Genomic DNA, 27,188 nt, shown 5'->3' with positions numbered 1-27,188 from the left:
TTGAGATCCTGAGAGGGAAATGAGCATCATCCTAATAACTGACTATGTGTTCAACATCTTGTCTGAGCGGTTTCTATTCAACACTGTTGATTTTATAATCGTCCGTCCTTCATAGAAACCTTTACAGTGATTGCAACGATTCTGCATTGAAACTTCAGTTTTTATTAAATCTCTTTATGCTAAAGGCTAAACGTGTAAATGTTTTTATTAAATCTCTTTATGCTAAAGGCTAAACATGTACATGTTTTTATTAAAGCTCTTTATGCTAAAGGCTAAACATGTACATCAGGCCTCTCAAGTGTCACGCATTGAGCGTGACTGTCTAAAAAAAAACTCTTGGCTATTTAATGTGCCGCAGCACAAACATGACCTGGTCGCTGCCCTCACCGTGGAGGAATCAAGCACGTCTCCCCGAATCCCCTGCCAATAAAAAAAAGAAATGGGCTACATGGATAGCCAATCAGAAAAACGTATCTGTTGTATCTGGGTGAAATGTAGTCCAGCAACCAATGAAAATAAAGCTAATAATAATATGGGGGGGCTGGTCTGTGGGCATGCGGCATGGGCGGAGGCGCGGCCGGGGGGGGGATATGTCACTCTTACCTGTCTTAAAAACTTGAGAGCCCTCGTACATGTTTTTTTTAAAGCTCTTTATGCTAAAGGCTAAACCTGTAAATGTGTTTATTAAAGCTCTTTATGCTAAAGGCTAAACCTGTAAATGTGTTTATTAAAGCTCTTTATGCTAAAGGCTAAACCTGTAAATGTGTTTTTTTAAAGCTCTTTATGCTAAAGGCTAAACCTGTAAATGTGTTTATTGAAGCTCTTTATGCAAAAGACATAAATGTCTCCTGTGACTCACACGTCTAAACAACCTTCTTAAAGTCTCCGCGGCCGTCCAGCTGGACAGCTTTGGTTGCCATGGGGACCCTGTGGACCAAGGGGTTTGTGGGTAATTGTTGCGCTGAAGTGGGTTCAGGGACGATGATTACACTGAAGGAGGCCGGCTGTATCTGCCTCTGCATCGATGAGACTCGGCCTCCAGCTGCATGTAAACCTTTCCTTTCCTTTATTAAAACAGCACAGAACTGCAAACTAACATTTATTATTTCTTTGTTTTTAAACTGTGACGCTTTCTTCCTTTGCCACCAGACGCTGCAGCTCAAAAGAAACAGTTTCCTCACAGCCGAAGGGTCAAATCCATCTTTTTAATAACGTGGTTTTATTTGAGGAGATATTCAGGAGTTTAGTTTGCAGGAAACAAGTATTTTATGAACTTAAACAAGAATGATGTGAGAAACAGAGTTATTAATAAACGCTGCATCTCCACCAACACATTCAAACCACAACCCTCTTTCCAGAGGGGAGGAGCTAAACGACCCACCTCATCAATGACTTCCCTCCTTTTCATCTTAAAAGATGAATTTGCATTTTTACTTTTCAGTAGATAAATGAGTCTGAGAACTTTAAGTTCCATGAATGCAAACTGTTGATTTTAAATCCATCAGATTATTAATGACCTCCGACGTAAAAACACCTTTTCGTCGTCTCTACAGAGCAGCAGGTCCTCGGCTCGCCTCTCAGGAATTCCCGTATTTGCATTCCGGCCTCGTGTGAAGTGAATTCCTGGTTCTCTTCAGAACCGACCGGCCGGTCCTGAATAGAGGAACTCCTCTCAGAGCCGCGCTCCTTTCAGCCGGATGAATAGACGGGAGGCGTCTGCATTCCAGACTTTAACTAATGTGATTAACGCGCTCGTATAAAACTTCATTAAACACCTTCTCACGCTGCTAATATGGAGCTTTGTGCAGGAAGATGTTGATAGAAGCAGCTCATTAGCATCAATGCTAAACATGTATGCTAACACGTGACATTCAGCTATGTTGATAGAAGCAGCTCATTAGCATCAATGCTAAAACATGCATGCTAACACGTGACATTCAGCTATGTTGATAGAAGCAGCTCATTAGCATCAATGCTAAAACATGTATGCTAACACGTGACATTCAGCTATGTTGATAGAAGCAGCTCACTAGCATCAATGCTAAACATGTATGCTAACACGTGACATCAGCAATGTTGATATGTTGATAGAAGCAGTTAATTAGCATCAATGCTAAACATGTATGCTAACACGTGACATCAGCAATGTTGATATGTTGATAGAAGCAGCTCACTAGCATCAATGCTAAACATGTATGCTAACACGTGACATCAGCAATGTTGATATGTTGATAGAAGCAGTTAATTAGCATCAATGCTAAACATGTATGCTAACACGTGACATCAGCGATCTTCATATGTTGATAGAAGCAGCTCATTAGCATCAATGCTAAAACATGAATGCTAACACGTGACATCAGCAATGTTGATATGTTGATAGAAGCAGCTCATTAGCATCAATGCTAAAACATGTATGCTAACACGTGACATTCAGCGATGTTGATAGAAGCAGCTCACTAGCATCAATGCTAAACATGTATGCTAACACGAGACATCAGCGATGTTGATATGTTGATAGAAGCAGCTCATTAGCATCAATGCTAATACATGTATGCTAACATGTGACATCCAGCTCTCATCAACTACAATGGGATGGATTGCATGAAAAGCGATGCAACACTCGGTCCTCAGAGGATGAGCCGCCCTGACTTCCCCTGCAGCGATAACCAAACGCCAGAGACGTGGAGACGTCTTCGATGTCGAGCTTTAGAAAGCAGGTGAGATGGTGGTGAGAAGCTGAAGGAGAGGAGATGATGAAGGGAAGAAGAGGAGATGATGAAGAGAAGGAGGAGAGGAGATGATAAAGAGAAGGAGAGGAGATGATGAAGAGAAGGAGGAGAGGAGATGATGAAGAGAAGGAGAGGAGATGATGAAGAGAAGGAGAGGAGATGATGAAGGGAAGAAGAGGAGATGATGAAGAGAAGGAGGAGAGGAGATGATGAAGAGAAGGAGAGGAGATGATGAAGAGAAGAAGGAGAGGAGATGATGAAGGGAAGAAGAGGAGATGATGAAGAGAAGGAGGAGAGGAGATGATGAAGGGAAGAAGAGGAGATGATGAAGAGAAGGAGGAGAGGAGATGATAAAGAGAAGGAGAGGAGATGATGAAGAGAAGGAGGAGAGGAGATGATGAAGAGAAGGAGAGGAGATGATGAAGAGAAGGAGAGGAGATGATGAAGAGAAGGAGAGGAGATGATGAAGAGAAGGAGGAGAGGAGATGATGAAGAGAAGGAGAGGAGATGATGAAGAGAAGAAGGAGAGGAGATGATGAAGGGAAGAAGAGGAGATGATGAAGAGAAGGAGGAGAGGAGATGATGAAGAGAAGGAGAGGAGATGATGAAGAGAAGGAGGAGAGGAGATGATGAAGAGAAGGAGAGAAGATGATGAAGAGAAGGAGAGGAGATGATGAAGAGAAGGAGAGGAGATGATGAAGAGAAGGAGAGGAGATGATGAAGAGAAGGAGAGGAGATGATGAAGAGAAGGAGGAGAGGAGATGATGAAGAGAAGGAGAGGAGATGATGAAGAGAAGAAGGAGAGGAGATGATGAAGGGAAGAAGAGGAGATGATGAAGAGAAGGAGGAGAGGAGATGATGAAGAGAAGGAGAGGAGATGATGAAGAGAAGGAGGAGAGGAGATGATGAAGAGAAGGAGAGAAGATGATGAAGAGAAGGAGAGGAGATGATGAAGAGAAGGAGAGGAGATGATGAAGAGAAGAAGGAGAGGAGATGATGAAGGGAAGAAGAGGAGATGATGAAGAGAAGGAGGAGAGGAGATGATGAAGGGAAGAAGAGGAGATGATGAAGAGAAGAAGGAGAGGAGATGATGAAGAGAAGGAGAGGAGATGATGAAGAGAAGGAGGAGAGGAGATGATGAAGGGAAGGAGAGGAGATGATGAAGAGAAGGAGGAGAGGAGATGATGAAGGGAAGGAGAGGAGATGATGAAGAGAAGAAGGAGAGGAGATGATGAAGGGAAGGAGAGGAGATGATGTTTTGTTGGTAAACATCTTCAAATACATCTGCTGTTATTGCTATACTCGTCATTATTTAAGCTCCAGGCCACACAAGTCTTTGTCGGTTTGCTTCATTCAGAAGTTTCTTTATTGATCGTGAAACAAAAACTAACCGTCTGCATGTAACTTCACTTCATGGTCTGTGCTTCCTCTCATGGTACTTGTGAGAGGTTTAAACTAGTTAAACTGGTTAAACTAGTTAAACTGGTTAAACTAGTTAAACTGGTTTAAACCATCTGGACACCAGAATACACTTTGAACTTTGAAATTTGTGCCACAAATTCACTCCGTTGACCTTTAAAGGGACGGAGAGAGCCGGAGAATCCAAGATGGAGGCTGCTGATGTAGTTCCACCATATGACATACTATATTGATGATTTAATATTACATGTGTATGTTGTATTAATAATATAAATCTGCAGAGTACTAACAGACACACACAGTCAAACGTTCAGTTATTTATACTATAAGTTCAGCGTTTGAGTAAATTAACTTATTCCATCTGATACACAGTGTGTGCGTGTGTGTGTGCGTGTGTGTGTGTGTGTGTGTGTGTGTGTGTGTGGCCACGCCCCCTCCCAGTGACGTCACAGAGCCCTCCTCCTGCTCCAGTCCTCCGGCAGACCGGAGCGGAGACGACGTTCACCGGCGTGTTGCGCGTCTGTTCCCGGGGACGAAGTTCACAACAAGAGGATCAATACTGCGACCGAACCTCCAGGACCGAGAGAGAGAGAGAGAGAGAGAGAGAGACAGAGAGAGAGAGAGAGAGAGAGAGAGAGAGAGAGAGAGAGACAGAGAGAGAGAGAGAGACAGAGACAGAGACAGAGAGAGAGAGAGAGAGAGAGGTCTCTCCATCAGCGTCCAGCAGGTCAGTCCACATCACCGTCACTTCATTTATCATAATTATCTTTAAACCACGAACTTGATCATTTATTTAAATCATTTAGCAGAAACATGAAGGAGTTCTGCTGCTTTTTCAAATGAAAGACATCTCTCAGTATTTATGAGATATTTAATACTTGTGTCCCTACCCGCTGTGTTTATTATCATATTACATCATGACTTTAAGAGTATTGTCTAGTGGTCCAGGTTCATGGTTATTATTGCTGTATTTCTATCATATAATACCTCTTATATTAATTATAGGTTTAAATTAAAAGTCTTTCTGCTCCTTGTTTAAATCCTTCCCTCTTGTTGTTAATCTGTTAATAACTGTATTAACATATGCATAGAAACACTGAGCAGGAAAGCAAAAGCAAAATAAAAGTTTTGACAAGCAGCGCTATACTGCCATGCGCGTGCACGCTGGTCACGCGCGTGCACGCTGGTCACGCGCGTGCACGCCGCCTCAGGCCGGCCAATAAGGTCATCTGATAAGCTGAAAATCCTCTTCCTCCTCTTCCTCTATTAGCAGCATCGGGTTTGAAACACACACTCCTCTTCCTCCTGTCCTTCCTCTTCCTCCTCTTCCTCCTGTCCTTCCTTTCCTCTCCTTTTCCTTCCTTTCTTCCTTTCCTTTCCCTTGTTCAATCCTTCCTCCTATCCTTCATTTTCTCTCCTTTTTGTCTCCTTTACACTTTTCTGTGTCGTCCTCATGTCTCCTTGTCTCCTTCCTCCTTTTGTGTTGTTTTCTTCTTCTGTTGACAAACCTGGAAAGACACACACACACACACACACACACACACACACACACACACACACACACACACACACACACTATTGCCCCCCCCCTAAAGAGGCTAAGCCAGAAAACGAGCATGTCATCGTTTTCCAGCACCGCGTGAAGGTGCGCTCCATTTTGTAATTAATGGCTGCTCAACACACACACACACACACACACACACACACACACACACACACACACACACACACACACACACACACACACACACACACACACACTCTGTCCTTCACCTTGCTGTATTGACATAAATCATCTTCCAGCAGGAAGTCAGTTCACAATCAATTTAAACTGAATTACTTCTAAACGTCTTAACAACTCGCCCTCATGTATTCATTTATTCTGCTTCACTCACATTGAACATGAACATTCCTTCATCCTGTTTATGGTTTATGGACTTCTGACCGATGCTTTTCTTCAGTTGTTTCTCTGCATGTCTTCAGATTTCACCAGAAAAGAAGGTTGAATGATTATTAACTTTAATAAATGTCATTCTCCATCAATGATGGAACGTCATTATAGTTTAAAACATGCTGAACCCTTTTCATTGACTCATACTGGTATACTCATACTTCTTTCTTTTTGAATCAACCTGAGAATGCAGATAAACTAACGACCACTTTCTGTTGATGCTTCCTCTTCCTCTCTGCTTGAGGAAGAGGAAGAGGAAGAGGACACTCAAACTCTGTCTGCCTGCAGGTTCCTCCATTTGATGTGTTTTAATGTTCATGTATTCTGCATAAAGTAATAACAGCTTGATGAATCACATACTTCACAACTTCAGTCAAGCTTTCCTGAGAAATAAATTCTTAAATCCGAACATAAAAACAATGAAAACCATGAGATCAGTTTGACTGCAAGACGCATTTAAAACTCCTTTTTTTTATGAACAAGCTTCCACATCAGGTTATGACCACACGCCCAAATGCATGCTGGGAGCAGACTTCATGCTCCTCTGTCCCCGAGGCCTTGAGGGTCCTTTATGGGTCCTTTATAAGACGAGACCTCTAACATCACGGTGCAGGTCTTCACGTGGAGAACAACAAGCCTCTGACGTCGTCTTCACTTCCTGTGACTGGACTCGGTGTGATGTTCATCCTCCTCTGATCCCGGATTAAACCGCCTGTTTGAACCCTTTCCCGGTGGGATTCATCAGGTCTGGCTCCGTCCTGCGACACGAGCAGAGCCGTAATCTGCTTATTCCAAACAGCTGCGACTGAGAGGCGGTGAACTGCTCAGCATGCGGCAGCTGGAAAAGGTTCTTAAAGCGACATTCATCCGGGGATTAGGCCCTGCCGCCTCTCGGCTAATTAAAGTCTGGACGCTCTGAGAGGAGTTAACTACATGCTCTGATGTTAACGCAGAGAAGTAAAACCAACATAGAATCATTGCCTTAACCGCCGTCTTCCCGCTCTGCTGCTACTCCCGAACAGAAAGAACCTGAGCGCTGAAGAGGCCACGTTGTTGAAACTTTCTGTGATCTGCACGCGTCGTTTTGAGAAATCCAAAACCTCCTGCTGAGTTTCCCATGGCAGCAGCAGCATCTCCTCCTCCCTGTGATGTCGAAGACGCCGACCGAGTCTTTGTGTGTTATTGGCGGTGGGCTCATCATCGAGGAGGAAGAGGAGGAGGAGGAGGGTTTTTATCTACGGGGCATTGAAATGGAGCTCGACCGGCTTCAGGAGAAGTTAAACCAGCCGGCGTTCTCCTCACTGCACATGACTAAAATATGACCAATAATAATACACATTTTCGTCTAAATCTGCTTTATATTTCTGACCTTTATTGCCACATTCACTCACATAACGTCAATCTCTTCTTGTTTCCTTTCCTTATTGCTTATCGATTGCTCTCCTGCTGCATTTCTCTCCTTCTGTTATGATCTTTCCATCAATAACCAGCTCTCTTGCTTGTTTCCCGTCCAGATGAGAAGCCGCCAATAAGCGAGCTGTGTCTCCGGCCCCATGGCTGCCCACCGCATCGTCAGAGTGACCGGCAGCAACCACGTCCTGCCGCGCTGCAAGTCTGAGGGGACGCTCATCGACCTCAGCGACGGGGTCGCGGGGTCCAGTCTCAACGACATGAAAGGTCAGCGGTTCACTGCGATTGACTCACCGAGTCGTCAAAGTTCACTCGATACCTTGAGAATCTGTTGCTCGTACGTTGGAAACGGTGTCACTCTTTCTCCGGCTCTTTCGCTTCCCTGGTTGCACTTCCTTCCAGCTATGTTTACATGCTCCATATATGCTAATGATGCAGACTAAAAATAGACAATTATGCAATGAATTATGCAGTTTTATGCTGGTACGTTTGCTCGGCGGTCTGAACATTTTGGCGTTGCTTTCAGAATGTTTAAAGGTTATTTTGGAGGCAATCGAGTACTTCCTGTAAAGCTCTAATGCAGAACCACTTGGATGTCTCATTGCTGACTGACCCATCACATCGGTGTCTGATGGTGAGACCAGCGCTGTTAACAGCAGCATTTTGAGTAATCAGCCATTGAGTGATGACCGTAAGTGCACTTATCTGAAATAGTAAACTACCGGTTACAAAACCACTTTGCAATCAACGGCAGACGAGCGTGACTAATAGTTTCAAGAGATCCTCTGACATCTTTTTTTCCCATTCCAGTGCCTTCTCCGAGTGCCTTGAGGCTGGACACATCGGCCTCCTATGGAGCCGCGCAGGAAGTGGTCGCCATCAAGGACTATTGCCCCAGCAGCTTCTCTACGCTGAAGTTCTCCAAAGGCGACCGCCTGTACGTGTTGGACACGTCGGGCGGAGAGTGGTGGTACGCCCACAACAACATGGAGATGGGATACATCCCGGCCGCCTACGTCCAGCCGGTCAACTTCAGGAACTCCTCGCTCAGCGACAGCGGGATGATTGACAGTTTTGGGGAAGGATACGAGGACGGGTCCAAGGAGTTTGGAGGTTTGGGGGAGTGCACGGGGATGACCCTGAAGCCGTCGCCAGTTTACAACAACTTCTCTGTGAACCCCTTCACACGTCCGTTAGATCAAAACTGCAAAGATTTAAGTGTGAGGAACTCCGCAGACCTCATTCTGTTTGATGCACTAGCATCGCCATCGTCTTGCTCAGACTTTAACCCCGGTTCAATCCTGGTTAATGGGTTCAGCAGCTGCCACATCAACAATGCCGCCCCCACGAGCCCACACCGAGAGGTTGCCTCGAACCTCCACAGGGACAACCCGTTTTTCAGGAGTAAACGTTCCCACAGTCTCTCAGAACTGTCAGTACTGCAGGCACAGTCCAATCCAACGTTACCTTCTTCGGGATTCTTCACGGGCCTTAAGGCTCCTTCACCGGAGCAGTTTCAGAGCAGGGAGGACTTCAGGACTGCGTGGTTGAACCACAGAAAGCTGGCCAGGTCTTGCCATGACCTGGACTCCCTGGGCCAGAGTCCCGGATGGGGTCAAACGCAGCCGGTGGAGACCAACATCGTGTGCAGGTTGGACAGCAACGGAGGCGTCGTTCAGCTCCCGGACACTCAAATCAGCATCCACATCCCCGAGGGCCACGTCAGCCATGGAGACACCCAGCAGATCTCCATGAAAGCCTTACTCGACCCTCCTCTGGAGCTCAACGGAGACCGCTGCTCCACCGTCAGCCCCGTGCTGGAGATCAGGCTGAGCAACATGGAGACCAAGTCCTTCCTCACGTTGGAGATGAAGGTGTTGGTCGCTGTCAAGAAGGACAGCTGTCACACTGCGGAGGTGCTTTGTGTTCGAAGTGACTGCAAAGAAGGGCCGTACACACCTATCCCCAATGCGTACCTTTACAATGACACCATCCAGGTGCAGCTGGATAGTCTAGAGCCTTGTATGTATGTGGCTGTCGTGGTTCAGTCCCAGTACGTCAGCCACAACACCACCGTTTGGGACCACGTGCAGAGGAAGGTGACTCTGGGCGTCTACGGGCCCAAGCACATTCACCCTTCCTTCAAGACCGTCGTGGCCATGTTTGGGCACGGCTGCGCCCCGAACACCTTGTTGGTTAACGAGGTGGGCCGACAGGCCGGCTCCAGCCCGCCGGTGGCCCTGCAGCTGTGGGGGAAGCACCAGTTTGCGCTGGGGTACCCTCAGGACCTGCAGGTGGGTTTGTACTCCAACATGTCCAACTACCAGGTGAGGGTGAACGAGGGTGCAGGGGTGATTCGGGGGTTTCAGGTCAAACTGGGGAAAGTCAGCCGGCTCCTGTACATGATCACATCGCACAACCACGACAGCATTTCAGACTTCACTCTCAGGGTCCAAGTCAAGGACGCCCTCGACTGCATCCTCACTCAGTTCTGCGTCCAAACGCCGTCGCCACCGCCGGCAACGGCCGGAGCGAGGACAACGGGCCAGAGGAGGTTTCTGAAAAAGAGAGAGGTGGATAAGATCGTCCTCTCGCCGCTGGCCGTCACGTCCAAATACCCAAAGTTTCAGGACCGCTGCATCACCAACCTTAAATTCGGCAAGTTGATCAAAACGGTGATCAGGCAGCACAAGAGCACGTATCTGTTGGAGTACAAGAAGGGGGATGTTATCGCTTTGCTCAGCGAGGAGAGAATCAAACTGCGAGGGCAGCTGCGGACCAAAGAGTGGTACATTGGATACTATCAGGGCAAACTGGGTCTTGTGCACGCCAAGAACGTTTTAGTTCTGGGGAAGGTCAAGCCCATTTACTGGTGTGGGCCGGACCTCACGACCACGATGCTGCTGGAGCAGATCCTGAAGCCTTGCAAGTTCCTCACGTACATCTACGCGAGCGTGAGGACGGTTCTAATGGAGAACGTGGGCAGCTGGAGGGCGTTCGCCGACGCCCTGGGGAACGGGAACTTGCCGCTGAATTACTTTTGCCGGACCGAGCTGGACAACGAGCCGGAGAAGGTGGCGTCGGTTCTGGAGAAACTCAAAGAGGAGTGCACGAACACGGAGAACAAGGAGAGGAAGTCCTTCCAGAGGGAACTCATGATGGTGAGAGCGGTCGTGTTTTTATTTCTCATTTTTCAAGCAAACCTGTTGGGTTGTTATCAGTAGAATAAAAATCTGTCTTTGCCAAACATTTCAGGTCTATATCAAGTTCCTAGATCCTGAAGATGTCCTCAGGTTGCTGGTTTTAGCTGACCAACAGTCCAAAACCCAAATGTACTGAATTTGATGATAAAGAACAGAGAAAAGAAGCAAATTATCACATTTTAGAAGCTGACAACAGACAGTCAAGCATTTCCTAACGCTGCTGCAAAAGATATTATGTTCTAAAGATGTACAATGCAAACAAGTGAAGACGTGTGTCCCTCTGATGGTTACTGCCTCATTGGTTTAGCTTTGTTGAAGCTCAAACGACCAAATTTCCTAAACACATTGAAACTTCAGCCCGTGTTGAGTGTGAGTGAGAAGCGTTTGGTCCTCATGCTCAGTCACAAGGAAGTAAACAACCTGTCTGCAGCCGGCGGCTCACAGCAGGAACAGTGAAGTGAGGTCTGGACTCTGGAGGAGAAAACCCAGTCAAAGGTAGCTTAGAAATACAACTAAACATCTGCAGTTTGAGAGAAAACAACTCTGTCGAGCAGAGGCAGGCCGGCCTCGATGTGTTTGTACCCCGCGGGGAGCAGAAATAGTCCCGAGACATTTCACCAGACGCCATTTTTCAGAAAGTACTTTCTCCACCTGCTGTTTATCCAGGCCGAGCTGACGAGGCGTGCATGCGACATGCTCAGAGCAGCCGGCGGTAAAGTGCGTTGCTAAATGGGACTTTGACAGGAACTGTGAAGGTGAAGGAGTCTTACTGCTTTCTTTAACCTTGCACGGTCATCCAGAGAAACTCAACCTGCACATAACTTTCCCTGTTTGGCTGTACCCCCGCCCATAATCTCTCAAGGTCTCAAGCAAAGGAGGCATGCTTTTATGTTTTGTGAAAGGCTTTTATTCTGGCGGGTATGCCTTCAACTCCTGCAGAGGCCTTTAAAACGTACCGTGTGCACAAAGCGCTTTGGCTTTCTTATCTCTGATCCAGGCTCCATCCTCTGACTTTCTTTTTATATTTACTGGAGAATGAAAGCCGCACACACTCAGATGTCCTTCACTGAAGTTCCTCTGAAGTCGGAGACACTTTCATCCTCAAGGATGACAGACATGTGTTCCGTTGACCTTGATGGAAAGGTTTGTCCACGAGGTTTCCCCTTAAGTTCTGATACCAGGTGCCTCGTGCTGCTCTGACTGAAGCACATTGAGTTCAAACCAGCCGCTGAAAGAGTCTTTCTGTGTCCTGCAACAGAGGAAAAGCTCATTTAATGGAATAAGTCAATATCTGACAAAACTTCCGATAGTGCCGGCTTTTCGTCGTCTTTAGTGAAACTGAATTCCTATCTTTATGTTCTGGACTGTTGATCAGACAAAGAAAGCACTTAACTCGGGTTATGGGGAATTGCGTTGAACATTTTTCTCTTTTTCTGACATATGGAGCTCCACTGATGAGGTGCTCAGGTTTTTTTTAGACAGCTGTTTGCCGTTTGCAGCGCTATTCATCATCTTCTGCCGTTTAGTAGAAGGGCATTCAGCCGTAGTAAAGACTTAAGAGCCTTTATGTCATCTATTCAAATATGAATAAAGGACATATCGTAATATGACCCAAGCTCCCTCCATTTCCTGGAAAAAGATTAGACATATATTTGTGATTGCCCAAGTGTTTTTCAATTATTTAAAAAGTTTCCCCTGAAAAGTAGATGTTTTTTTTAAAGATGAGGTCGTCTTAAGGTGATTTCCTCCTGGATCTGTTTGTGCTCACGCTTCTAAGACGTGTTCGCTGCTGCAAACACGTCCCGGCCTGTTGGACGACACCATGTTGTAAAGCCCTGCAGAGTGTGTGTGTGCACGTGTGCACGTGTGGATACGTGAATACGTGGATGCGTGGATGTGTGAATGAATGTGTGGATGTGTGGATGAATGCGTGAATGCGTGGATGCGTGAATACGTGGATGTGTGGATGAATGCATGAATGTGTGAATACGTGGATGTGTGGGTGAATGTGTGAATACGTGGATGTGTGGATGTGTGAATGTGTGAATGAATGTGTGGATGTGTGGATGAATGCGTGAATGCGTGGATGTGTGAATACGTGGATGTGTGGATGAATGCGTGAATGTGTGAATATGTGGATGCGTGGATGTGTGGATGAATGCGTGAATGTGTGAATACGTGGATGTGTGGATGAATGCGTGAATGTGTGAATATGTGGATGCGTGGGTGTGTGGATAAATGCGTGAATGTGTGAATACGTGGATGTGTGGATGAATGCGTGAATGTGTGAATGTGTGAATACGTGGATGTGTGGATGAATGCGTGAATGTGTGAATACGTGGATGTGTTGATGTGTGGATGAATGCATGAATGTGTGAATACGTGGATGCGTAGATGTGTGGATGAATGCGTGAATGTGTGAATACGTGGATGTGTGGATGAATGCGTGGATGTGTGAATACGTGGATATGTGGATGAATGTGTGAATACGTGGATGTGTGGATGAATGCGTGAATGTGTGAATGTGTGAATACGTGGATGTGTGGATGTGTGAATGTGTGAATGAATGTGTGGATGTGTGGATGAATGCGTGAATGCGTGGATGTGTGAATACGTGGATGTGTGGATGAATGCGTGAATGTGTGAATACGTGGATGCGTGGATGAATGCGTGAATGTGTGAATACGTGGATGTGTGGATGAATGCGTGAATGTGTGAATATGTGGATGCGTGGATGTGTGGATGTGTGGATGAATGCGTGAATGCGTGAATGTGTGAATACGTGGATGTGTGGATGAATGCGTGAATGTGTGAATACGTGGATGTGTTGATGTGTAGATGAATGCATGAATGTGTGAATACGTGGATGCGTAGATGTGTGGATGAATGCGTGAATGTGTGAATACGTGGATGTATGGATGAATGCGTGAATGTGTGAATATGTGGATGCGTGGATGTGTGGATGTGTGGATGAATGCGTGAATGTGTGAATACGTGGATGTGTTGATGTGTGGATGAATGCATGAATGTGTGAATACGTGGATGCGTAGATGTGTGGATGAATGCGTGAATGTGTGAATACGTGGATGTGTGGATGAATGCGTGAATGTGTGAATATGTGGATGCATGGATGTGTGGATGTGTGGATGAATGCGTGAATGTGTGAATACGTGGATGTGTTGATGTGTGGATGAATGCATGAATGTGTGAATACGTGGATGCGTAGATGTGTGGATGTGTGGATGAATGCGTGAATGTGTGAATACGTGGATGTGTGGATGAATGCTTGAATACGTGGATGTGTGGATGAATGCGTGAATGTGTGAATATGTGGATGCGTGGATGTGTGGATGAATGCGTGAATGTGTGAATGTGTGAATACGTGGATGTGTGGATGAATGCGTGAATGTGTGAATGTGTGAATACATGGATGCGTGGATGTGTGAATATGTGGATTTGTGGATACATGAATATGTGGATGCGTGGATGCATGCATGAATGCATGTGTGAATACGTGGATGCATGCATGAATGCGTGAATGTGTGAATGCGTGGATGTGTGAATGCATGGATGTGTGGATGTGTGGATGCATGGATGCGTGAATGCATGCATGGATGTGTGAATGTGTGAATGTTCGTCCCCTGCAACATTCACAGTGACGCTCTCAGTGACCTATTCCTCAGTGCATTGTTTATATAAGTAGACTCTATTGGACTCTGTTGTTGTTTTTGCATTTATTCATATGCAAAAGCAGAAGAACCCCTGAACATGTGTTCTTCTGCTGCTTTGTTCAGTCAGTCACAGTGACGCTCTCAGTGACTCTCATTCACAGTGACGCTCTCATAGTGTGTCTCTCAGGGAGACACACTATGGCCTGTGATGTGACTCATGTGGGGTCTTTGTTTCCTACAGCTGATCCAATGAAAACACAGATCCGCCTCGTAGCTCAATGCTACGTGGTTAACATGAACAGAAATGGATAGAAGTAGAAACAATGATCATGTTTTTTGTTAAAATAATAGTGTTAAGAGATCAGATAACGTTTACTAGTGTTCATGAATAACTAGTGTCTCATGAAAAGCTTTTAGTAACTTTTAGTTTCACGACGTCTGTCTGCAGGGAGAAAGTCCCGAGTTTGTTTTCCACGTCTACCAAAGATTTTCTCGTTTGTTCACACACACAACATCTCCGATGCAGCGTCTCAACATCATCAGCTGATGCTGTAAATAAAGAGGAAACACGTCCTGTTCCTCTAAAGAGCATCAGAACAACCTCATTGTCTTCAGGTGTCAGAATTGAAACGACACTTCAGGGCGTCTGCGGCGTTATTTCATGAGGAAAGTTTAAAAAACCAAACCTCAACATAACCTTCCAAAGTAGAAGTTCTCATGGGGAGATAGAAGTCTCTTCATTCTTGGGCTTCATCACTTTGTTCATGACGCTCCCTTCCTGAAGGTCTTTTCATGAAACAGTGAAGCAGCTTCTGCTTGAGTCCAAGGTTTCCTCATGAAGATGTTCAGCTCTGTCTGTGGTCTCTGGTCAGTGCCTTCTGTCTGTAACACATCAACACATCATATATCAACACATCATATATCAACACATCATATATCATAATGTAACAGTCATAGTGCGCTCACTTTGGATTCTCTTTGCAAAAGAAGCCAAACACACGAGTCCAGCCTTTTTCAGATAACCCGTTACTGTGGAGCCTCTATGGCAGATATATATGAACTGTATAATTCACTTCTTCATTTACTCATAACCAGTAGCATATAGACTGATATTTACAAATCTGAACACACGGCTAACAAAATATACTCTTTTATTATAACACCAACATTATTCCGATAGCCCTGGTGGTTGCAGAGATGCACCTTTTTAGTTTGGAGATGACATTTTGGAGCAGAGGCCTAAAGAGAGGCGGCTTTTCAAGCCTAAACTCTTCTGCAGGAGTGGAAGCTGAGCTCTGTGACTGAAACATGACGAGTTGAGCTCCAGTCCTCTCTCTCGTCCACGCAGCCGGCAGGTGTTACCATGAAGCCATCAAGACATGAAGACATGAAACCATGAAGGAATGAAGCCATGAAGACATGAAGCCATGAAGACATGAAGCCATGAAGACATGAAGACATGAAACCATGAAGCCATGAAGCCATGAAGACATGAAGCCATGAAGACATGAAGACATGAAGACATGAAACCATGAAGCCATGAAGCCATGAAGACATGAAACCATGAAGCCATGAAGACATGAAGCCATGAAGACATGAAGCCATGAAGACATGAAGACATGAAACCATGAAGCCATGAAGCCATGCAGACATGAAGACATGAAACCATGAAACCATGAAAACATGAAGACATGAAGCCATGCAGACATGAAACCATGAAGCCATGCAGACATGAAACCATGAAGCCATGAAGCCATGAAGACATGAAGCCATGAAGACATGAAACCATGAAGCCATTAAGCCATGAAGACATGAAACCATGAAACCATGAAGACATGAAACCATGAAGACATGAAGCCATGAAGCCATGCAGACATGAAGCCATGAAGCCATGAAACCATGAAGCCATGAAGCCATGCAGACATGAAGCCATGCAGACATGAAGCCATGAAACCATGAAGCCATGAAGACATGAAGACATGAAGCCATGAAGCCATGAAACCATGAAGCCATGAAGCCATGAAACCATGCAACCATGCAACCATGAAGACATGAAACCATGAAGCCATGAAGACATGAAACCATGAAGCCATGAAGCCATGAAGACATGAAGCCATGAAGCCATGAAACCATGCAACCATGAAGCCATGAAGACATGAAGCCATGAAACCATGCAACCATGAAGACATGAAACCATGAAACCATTAAGCCATGAAGACATGAAACCATGAAGCCATGAAGACATGAAGCCATGAAGTCATGAAACCATGCAACCATGAAGACATGAAACCATGAAACCATGAAGCCATGAAGACATGAAACCATGAAGCCATGAAGCCATGAAACCATGCAACCATGAAGACATGAAGACATGAAACCATGAAACCATGAAGACATGAAGACATGAAACCATGAAGCCATGCAGCTATGAAGCCATGAAGCCATGAAGACATCAAACCATGAAGACATGAAGCCATGAAGACATGAAACCACGCAACATGAAGACATGAAGCCATGAAGACATGAAACCATGCAACCATGAAGCCATGAAACGATGAAGTCATGAAACCATGAAACCATGAAGCCATGCAACCATGAAGCCATGAAACCATGAAGCCATGCAACCATGCAACCATGAAGACATGAAACCATGAAACCATGAAGCCATGAAGACATGAAACCATGAAGCCATGAAGCCATGAAGACATGAAACCATGAAGACATGAAGCCATGAAACCATGAAGCCATGAAGACATGAAACCATGAAGCCATGAAGCCATGAAACCATGAAGCCATGCAGACATGAAGCCATGAAACCATGAAGCCATGAAACCATGAAGCCATGAAGCCATGAAGCCATGCAGACATGAAGCCATGCAGACATGAAGCCATGAAACCATGAAGCCATGAAACCATGAAGCCATGAAACCATGCAGACATGAAGACATGAAGCCATGAAGACATGAAACCATGAAGACATGAAACCATGAAGCCATGAAGCCATGAAACCATGAAGCCATGAAACCATGCAACCATGAAGACATGAAACCATGAAGCCATGAAGACATGAAACCATGAAGCCATGAAGCCATGAAGACATGCAGCCATGAAACCATGCAACCATGAAGACATGAAGCCATGAAACCATGCAACCATGCAACCATGAAGACATGAAACCATGAAGCCACGAAGACATGAAACCATGAAGCCATGAAGACATGAAGACATGAAGCCATGAAGACATGAAGACATGAAACCATGCAACCATGAAGACATGAAACCATGAAACCATGAAGACATGAAGACATGAAACCATGAAGCCATGAAGACATGAAACCATGAAGCCATGCAGCCATGAAGACATGAAACCATGCAACCATGAAGACATGAAGTCATGAAGACATGAAGCCATGAAACCATGCAACCATGAAGACATGAAGCCATGAAGACATGAAACCACGCAACCATGAAGACATAAAGCCATGAAGACATGAAGCCATGAAGACATGAAACCATGAAACCATGCAACCATGAAGCCATGAACCCATGAAGCCATGAAGTCATGAAACCATGAAGCCATGAAGCCATGCAACCATGAAACCATGAAGCCATGAAACCATGCAACCATGAAGACATGAAGTCATGAAACCATGAAGTCATGAAACCATGAAACCATGAAGCCATGAAACCATGCAACCATGAAGACATGAAGTCATGAAACCATGAAGCCATGAAGCCATGAAGCCATGCAACCATGAAACCATGAAGCCATGAAGCCATGCAACCATGAAGACATGAAGTCATGAAACCATGAAGCCATGAAACCATGAAACCATGAAGCCATGCAACCATGAAACCATGAAGCCATGAAGCCATGAAACCATGCAACCATGAAGACATGAAGTCATGAAACCATGAAGCCATGAAATCATGCAACCATGAAGACATGAAGTCATGAAACCATGAAGCCATGAAATCATGCAACCATGAAGACATGAAGCCATGAAACCATGAAACCATGAAGCCATGAAGCCATGCAACCATGAAGCCATGAAGCCATTAAGCCATGCAACCATGAAGTCATGAAGTCATGAAACCATGAAGCCATGAAGCCATGAAACCATGAAGCCATGAAGCCATGAAGCCATGAAGCCATGAAGCATGCAACGTGAGCGTGCGTTGACCCAAGCGGAGCCGGAGGACTCGGGCATCCGACACCGGCAGATCCCTAACCAGGAGGGTCGGGTTACGGAGCCAGAGGACAGACCAGAGCGCTGAATTATAGATCCGTGCAGAGAGCCGCTCACAGACTGGGATGAGCACGCAGAGTTTAAAGTGAACGCATCCTGCAGGAGCTCAAACCAGCCGGGAACCGAACCAGAACCACCAGGAGCTCAAACCAGCCGGGAACCGAACCAGAACCACCAGGAGCTCAAACCAGCCGGGAACCGAACCAGAACCACCAGGAGCTCAAACCAGCCGGGAACCGAACCAGAACCACCAGGAGCTCAAACCAGCCGGGAACCGAACCAGAACCACCAGGAGCTCAAACCAGCCGGGAACCGAACCAGAACCACCAGGACCTCAAACCAGCCGGGAACCGAACCAGAACCACCAGGAGCCAAACGCTCACGTTCAGAAGCTTGAGGAGAAAACTGTCAGTCGTTATTGTCCAGACTGAACAAAGCAGCAGAAGAACACATGTTCAGGGGTTCTTCTGCTTTTGCACATGAATAAATGCAAAAACAACAACAGAGTCCAATAGAGTCTACTTATATAAACAATGCACTGAGGAATAGGTGCTAAACATCTTAACAAGTGTGCAAGAAGATCTTGTTATTATTTCTATTTTCTTGGTCGTTGGAGTACGTTGATGTTAAATGTTATTTACAGGAGCTGTATTTTAAACTCTCAGTTAAAGGGAAGCGTCATCTCTCTCTCTCTTTTTCTTTCTCATCTTCTTCCTTTTACATCTGTCCATTATCGTGTGACCTCCTCTCTCCTCTCCTCTCTCCTCCTCCCTCCCATCTCCTCTCTCCTCCCTCCTCTCTCTTCCTCCCTCCTAGGAGTGAGCCTCATGTATTTGACAGTCTGTCCTCTCCGTCTGTCCGTCTGCTTCCTGCCGTCTCCTCCATCCTTTATGTCTCAGCCTGTTTTATATATTATAAATATATATATATATAATATATACACATTTTATATATATATATTATATATAACAGCTTATTTATTAAGGAGCAGCAGCTGGTGAAGGAGGAGAGATTCTAACAGAATAAAGGTCCATTATAAAGTTACGTGTAAAAGTCCTGCACTTCAATATTTAAACTTGAATACTTTCATTATTTTAATCATAAATAATAACTTCTGCTTTCATTCAACAAATGGCCCAAAAAAAACTGAAAAGTGTAACAAAATAATTAAACTTTTCTTATATAAATGAGATAAAAGAGACTTCAAGAGTCTCAAAGGTAATAACTAGAAATTAGAAAATAAATCGCTGGTTTTATTTTATTAATTCAGTTTCCACAAACACACGCGTGCTGTTTCTGTCATGTCGGGTTTTTATTTGTTTTATAACATATGAACTGCGTCACTGATCCAGGTGTACAGAGTCGCCCCCTGCTGGTCGGGGGAGAGAACACAAGATTCAAGACCCTCCAATGATGCACCACAATAGTGTTACTTAGGTGTGTGTGCAGATGTAAGACTCTCTCTCTCTCTCTCTCTCTCTCTCTCTCTCTCTCTCTCTCTCTCCTGAATAAGAGAATAAAAATGTGTTTTGACTTCATTAATCCTCTAAAATAAAGTTCAAACAAACCGGTTTGAGAAGGAGAACTCTTCTAGACGTTGAACTGGAAACACGTCTGACCACCTCGGTTCTAGAAAAGGTCAAACTCTACGTTTTCAAACCAGAGTAATATTAGTATTAATACTTTCTGCAGGAACATGTTGAGTAACGTTAAAACACGCTTTGTTTGACAGACCATCCGCAGGAAGTAGTGTCATCAGTGTCCTTCAAAATAAAATCTCTGCGTGCATAAAAGCCGTCTGAACACAAAAGGTACCATCCTTCATGTTAATAAATAAGCCCCGCCCCCACGGCAGGCGCTGCTGAAGATGGACTGCCAGGGCCTGGTGGCCCGGCTGGTGCTGGACCTGGTGCTGCTGACCACGGCGGTGGAGGTGGCCTTCAGGTGGAGGGAGCTGGCGGAGAAGCTGGCCCGCGTGTCCCGGCAGCAGATGGAAGCGTACGAGGCGCCGCACCGCGACCGCAACGGGCTGCTGGACCGCGAGGTGAGACCCGGTCCGTCCCCCGGACCCGTCTGGTCCGGGGGACGGTCCTGACCTCCTCCTCTCTCTCTCTGACCCTGCAGTCCATGTGGAAGCCGGCCTACGACTTCCTGCTGACGTGGGCCGCCCATGTCGGGGACAGCTACCGGGACGTGATCCAGGAGCTGCACCTGGGCCTGGACCGGATGAGGAACCCCATCACCCGCAGGTGGAAGCACCTGACCGGCACGCTGATCCTCGTCAACTGCCTGGACCCGCTGCGCGGCGCCGCCTTCTGCCCTACCGGCCACGGGGACTTCGCCGTGTGAGCTCCTTCTGGGTCTCGGACCGCTTGGGATCTGACCTTGGACGGTCCAAGGTCAAAGGGCAGATGCTCAGACCGTCACGTCTTCAATCGCCGGATGTAAAAACGTCCACGTGGACCTGGAGGATCCGCCTCGTGTGTTCTTCTTCATGGCTTTCTTAGCGTCTTAAATTAAAGACGCGTGTACACCTTTAAGACATATTTAGAGGTCTTTAATTAAAGACATGTGTACGCCTTTAAGACGTATTTATAAGTCTTTAATTAAAGAGGTGTGTACACCTTTAAGACATATTTAAACGTCTTTAATTAAAGAGGTGTGTACACCTTTAAGACATATTTAAACGTCTTTAATTAAAGAGGTGTGTACACCTTTAAGACGTATTTAAACGTCTTTAATTAAAGACATGTGTACACCTTTAAGGCGTATTTCTATGTCTTTAATTAAAGACGTGTGTACGCCTTTAAGACATGTTTATGTCTTTAATTAAAGACGTGTGTACGCCTTTAAGACATATTTATGTCTTTAATTAAAGACGTGTGTACGCCTTTAAGACGTATTTATGTCTTTAATTAAAGATGTGTGTACACCTTTAAGACGTATTTCTATGTCATTAATTAAAGACGTGTGTACACCTTTAAGACATATTTAAACGTCTTTAATTAAAGAGGTGTGTACACCTTTAAGACGTATTTAAACGTCTTTAATTAAAGACATGTGTACACCTTTAAGGCGTATTTCTATGTCTTTAATTAAAAACGTGTGTACGCCGTTAAGACATGTTTATGTCTTTAATTAAAGACGTGTGTACGCCTTTAAGACATATTTATGTCTCTAATTAAAGACGTGTGTACGCCTTTAAGACGTATTTATGTCTTTAATTAAAGACGTGTGTACGCCTTTAAGACATGTTTATGTCTTTAATTAAAGACGTGTGTACGCCTTTAAGACATGTTTGTCTTTAATTAAAGACGTGTGTACGCCTTTAAGACGTATTTATGTCTTTAATTAAAGACGTGTGTACGCCTTTAAGACGTATTTATGTCTTTAATTAAAGACATATGTACGCCTTTAAGACGTATTTATAAGTCTTTAATTAAAGAGGTGTGTACACCTTTAAGACATATTTAAACGTCTTTAATTAAAGAGGTGTGTACACCTTTAAGACATATTTAAACGTCTTTAATTAAAGACATGTGTACACCTTTAAGGCGTATTTCTATGTCTTTAATTAAAGACGTGTGTACGCCTTTAAGACATGTTTATGTCTTTAATTAAAGACGTGTGTACGCCTTTAAGACATATTTATGTCTCTAATTAAAGACGTGTGTACGCCTTTAAGACGTATTTATGTCTTTAATTAAAGACGTGTGTACGCCTTTAAGACATGTTTATGTCTTTAATTAAAGACGTGTGTACGCCTTTAAGACATATTTATGTCTCTAATTAAAGACGTGTGTACGCCTTTAAGACATGTTTATGTCTTTAATTAAAGACGTGTGTACGCCTTTAAGACATATTTATGTCTCTAATTAAAGACGTGTGTATGCCTTTAAGACGTATTTCTATGTCATTAATTAAAGACGTGTGTACACCTTTAAGACGTATTTCTATGTCATTAATTAAAGACGCGTGTACACCTTTAAGACGTATTTCTATGTCATTAATTAAAGACGCGTGTACACCTTTAAGACGTATTTCTATGTCATTAATTAAAGACGCGTGTACACCTTTAAGACGTATTCATGTCTTCTCTGTTTTGCTTCACATTTTCACTTCCTGTCTCTTTTCTCTTAAAGAGTGGTTTCGTTCTTCTCCCTCAGGACAACATCAGAGGCCTCGACCCCTGCATTGGTGAACACACACACACACACACACACACACACACACACACACACACACACACACACACACACACACACACAGTCATTATTAAAAATTAAAGATTAAAAATCCTAGATCCCCAAGGAGTAGCTAGTAGTCTAAGAAGACGCCTGTACACACACATGCATACAGTGGCCAGTATGGCACCTTTCGTAATCAGGTCAGGATCTCGTAATTACGAGAAAAGATCTCGTAATTACGAGATCAGGATGTCGTGATTACGAGAAAAGGGGTCTATTTTTTTTTTTATCCAGTGAACGCAATGCGCTTCCGTACTTTTCCACCATGTTTATGAAATATCACGTTTATCATCAGAGCACGACCGTTGATCCAAGTTGATGAAGATGAAGATGAATAATAATCACGTCACATGTTCCTGTTGTTCAAAGTGCAGCATAAATATAAAAGGTATTAAATTAAAGAGACAGAAAGACTTGAAACTGTGAAAAAACCTTTTTGTTAAAGCTTTTATTGTTTTTATTGTTTCTTGTATTGTTTGTTGTTGTTTGTTTCAGTATGTTCTGCAGTGTTTCTGTTTGGATTATGAACACGAGGAGTTTATATATTTATATTCATGTTGTTTCTGTTCAGCTTTCAATAAAACATTTAAAACAACTTGTGTGCAGAAAACATGATTTTTTGGATATTAAAACACTTTTTGAATATGGAACCAAGTGAAATAATCTAGATTTCATGTTTTTATTATTGATTATATATTATATGATTACATTGTCTTCATTCCAAAAGTGTTTTTAATATGGTTTAAATGAAATAGTTCACTGTTTTAGTAATGTAACCTTAGTGTAGCTAAACTCAGTGAAAAGCTCTCTTGGAGCTATGCTAGCAGTTACCCTCCGCTTCCAGTCTTTGTGCTAAGCTAGGCTACTTTATCTTGACAACAATAAACAGACATCCTCTCTACCTGAGCTTCTGCATGACAGCTTCGTTTAGAAGAGCGATTGAACAGTCAACACCAAATCCAGGTGAGAGACACAGGTGTTGATCTCCTCCTCCTCCTCCTCCTCCTCCTCCTCCTCCTCCTCCTCGTTTAGTTGTGTTGAATCGTCGCTGCCATCTAGTGGCTGTTTTGTTAAAGAGCCTGCACTGACTCCTCCAGGAGTATATACAGTGTCTATAAAGTGTATATACGTTATATAAAGTGTATATAAAGTATGTACAGTGTATATAAAGTATTTACAGTGTATATAAAGTGTATATACTTTATATACAGTGTATATAAAGTATGTACAGTGTATATAAAGTATTTACAGTGTCTATAAAGTGTATATACTTTATATACAGTGTATATAAAGTATGTACAGTGTATATAAAGTATATATAAAGTATGTACAGTGTATATAAAGTATGTACAGTGTATATAAAGTATACATAAAGTATGTACAGTGTATATACAGTGTATATAAAGTATGTACAGTGTATATAAAGTGTATATAAAGTATGTACAGTGTATATAAAGTATATATAAAGTATGTACAGTGTATATAAAGTATATATAAAGTATGTACAGTGTATATACAGTGTATATAAAGTATGTACAGTGTATATAAAGTATATATAAAGTATGTACAGTGTATATACAGTGTATATAAAGTATGTACAGTGTATATAAAGTATATATAAAGTATGTACAGTGTATATACAGTGTATATAAAGTATATATAAAGTATGTACAGTGTATATACAGTGTATATAAAGTATGTACTGTGTATATAAAGTATGTAGTGTATATAAAGTATATATAAAGTATGTACAGTGTATATACAGTGTATATAAAGTGTATGTAAAGTATGTACAGTGTATATAAAGTATATATAAAGTATGTACAGTGTATATACAGTGTATATAAAGTGTATGTAAAGTATGTACAGTGTATATAAAGTATATAAACATGTCACAACTTCTCTAGCTTCCGCCTGAACCGTTCCAGCTCCCACTGAGCTCCGCCCTGTTGACACACTGGCCAATCACAGCGCATGTTGATGGTCACGCTGGGCCACTGACCAATCACACGTCCACGCCCCCTCGCAGGCCCTGCACGTCAAATAATCCGCTCAGTTTGTCAAACTAACGATCTGATTGGTTGAAGTCCATGACAATCAACCACAACGCCCACTCCCCGTGTACTTTAATCTGCAGAGGCTTAAACTGCCTTGCTGGCCTGGAGACACAGGAGAGAAAACATCTGATTGGATGAAAGTTTCTGGTTCAAATCAGCTGCAGTCTGATGGCTGAAGACTGCAGGCTGAGCAACAGAGCTGTACAATGAGAAAATAATCTGATAGGGAAACATAATGATAATACATGTAGTGTATTTGTGAAAAACAATGAAATTATAAAATAGCTATAACTTTGTGATTCTGTTTAGGACAGCAGAGAAGGCTTAGAAGGCCCTGATGGCCCACCACTGAGGACGAAAACGAAATTGGCCGACTTCTGGTACGGTTTAGAGCATGGTCCCAAGAGAGTTATTTTTAAGTGTATATGTGGTGCATATGCCTATCAAATATTGTATATCTATGTTGAACGTACTGCGAGGGCTGCTTTGTTGAATTTAGTTGAATTTACCCCTAAGAAGTTAATGGGTCCTTTTCTTTTGAACACAATGAGATACAAACAAGCTTTTGATGTATTGTGTTGAAATTGAACCTTTAATTATCCACAGAGACTTTCGTAAAAATCGAAGCCAGCGTTTAGGAAGATTAGAGGAAAAAATGGGTTTTCACAAAATTCAAAATGGCGGAAATTCTAAGTTGGCGGACTTTAGTGCGACCACGTACTTTTTTGTAGAGCAGACACAACCAGACATGTGTGCAAAATTTCAGGCCAATTGGTGATAGGGGGAAAAAACTGTGGGCTTTCACAACTCACAGGTTGTCAAAAAAAACAGGTTTTTTAGGGGGCGCTATTTGACTTCCTGTACGGTTTAGAGCATGGTCCCAAGAGAGTTATTTCTAAGTTTACATGTGTTACATATTCCTAGCAAGTTTCATACATGTAGGTCAACCGTAGCGCTGGGGCTGATTAATTGAATATTTGTAGGGGGCGCTATCGAGCCGAAGTTCCAGTTTTGAGTCATTCAAGTCATATCAGGCAACTACATCTTTGCCTTTAATTGTGTGTGCCAAGTTTAGTTACGTGTCGAGCATGCTTAGTCCCTCAAAAGTGACTTTGTTGTTGACCGCGAAGGATGGATCGCCACGGCAACAGCGTTACACGAAACATCAAAATCTTTGGGGGCTGACATCATGAAAGTCTTATGTTTGTCTAGAAGTAATTGGAAGTTGATCTGATTGACCGACTAAGAGAAGCAAGCCAAAGTATAGAAATATTTACTTCATGTTGCCATTAGGTGGCGCTATGACTCTAATTAAAAATTAGACTGCACATGTCTTCAGGCCTGGAGGCTGATCAAACATGTGAAACCTGGAAAGGATCTTATCATGTGGAGTCGAGTTACATCGGTTTATTCGGTCACGGCGAAGGATCGAACTTCTGCGATGGACCGACGCTACGCCGTTCAACGGATCCTTACAATCTTCAAGGTGATGCATTATCAATGTCTTAAGTCTGTTCCGACGCATTTTGAGAGGGATCTGAATAATCTGTGAGGAGCACGGTGTACAAGTAGAAAACATGTAACTTCCTGTTGCCTCTAGGTGGCGCTATGACTAGGATGAAAATTGATCATATGGATGTCTTCAGGGTCAGGAGGTCATGGCATATGAGAAATATGGAGTAGATTCCATCATGTACGGCCGAGTTAAAGCAACTTCCATTTTCATGGAAAATGGTGTCTCTTTGCCGCTGCTCTGCGCTCACATAGTTCGATATTTTGAAAATCCTTTGATAACTTTTCCCTGCAAAGGTCTCAACATCATATTGCCCGAATGTGAAATCAATCGTGTGTAATCTCTAGGAGGAGTTCGACAGAATACAACGCCTGAAAACAAGTGTGTAAAATTTCAAGTCAATCGGCCATAGTTGGCAAAAAGCGTAGCCTTTCAGCCTAAAGGGGGCGCTATAGAGACATTTTCTCAGACTTTTGGTCGACACCCAAATTATATTAAAATTTTTGCCGAGTCAGATGGGTGTGCAAAGTTTGAAGAATGTAGGTTTATCCCAAGCACCTCTTTTCCCTGCGCATAGGTCAGACAGACAGGCAGACAACAGACAGACAAACAGACAGCTGACAACAGACAGACAGCTGACAGACAGACAGCTGACAGACAGACAGCTGACAACAGACAGCTGACAACAGACAGACAGCTGACAACAGACAGACAGCTGACAACAGACAGCTGACAACA

At 43.7% G+C, this 27,188-nt stretch overlaps 1 protein-coding gene across 1 annotated transcript; it reads left to right on the top strand.

The window, feature by feature from the left end:
• Positions 1-7,652: 7,652 nt before the first annotated feature.
• LOC306753076 (SH3 domain-binding protein 4-A-like) lies at positions 7,653-20,982 on the top strand (the record flags this gene model as incomplete). The annotated part of the gene is made up of 4 exons (XM_079236910.1): positions 7,653-7,776; positions 8,320-10,670; positions 20,489-20,677; positions 20,758-20,982. 4 exons carry the CDS (start codon positions 7,653-7,655, stop codon positions 20,980-20,982), a joined length of 2,889 nt encoding a protein of 962 aa, XP_079093036.1.
• Positions 20,983-27,188: the final 6,206 nt, after the last annotated feature.

This window comes from Taurulus bubalis, assembly GCF_910589615.1.
Source record: "Taurulus bubalis genome assembly, chromosome: 21".
Classification (NCBI taxonomy): Eukaryota; Metazoa; Chordata; class Actinopteri; order Perciformes; family Cottidae; genus Taurulus; species Taurulus bubalis.
Note: the sequence above shows the minus strand (reverse complement) of the source record. Positions and strands in the feature narration are given on the sequence as shown.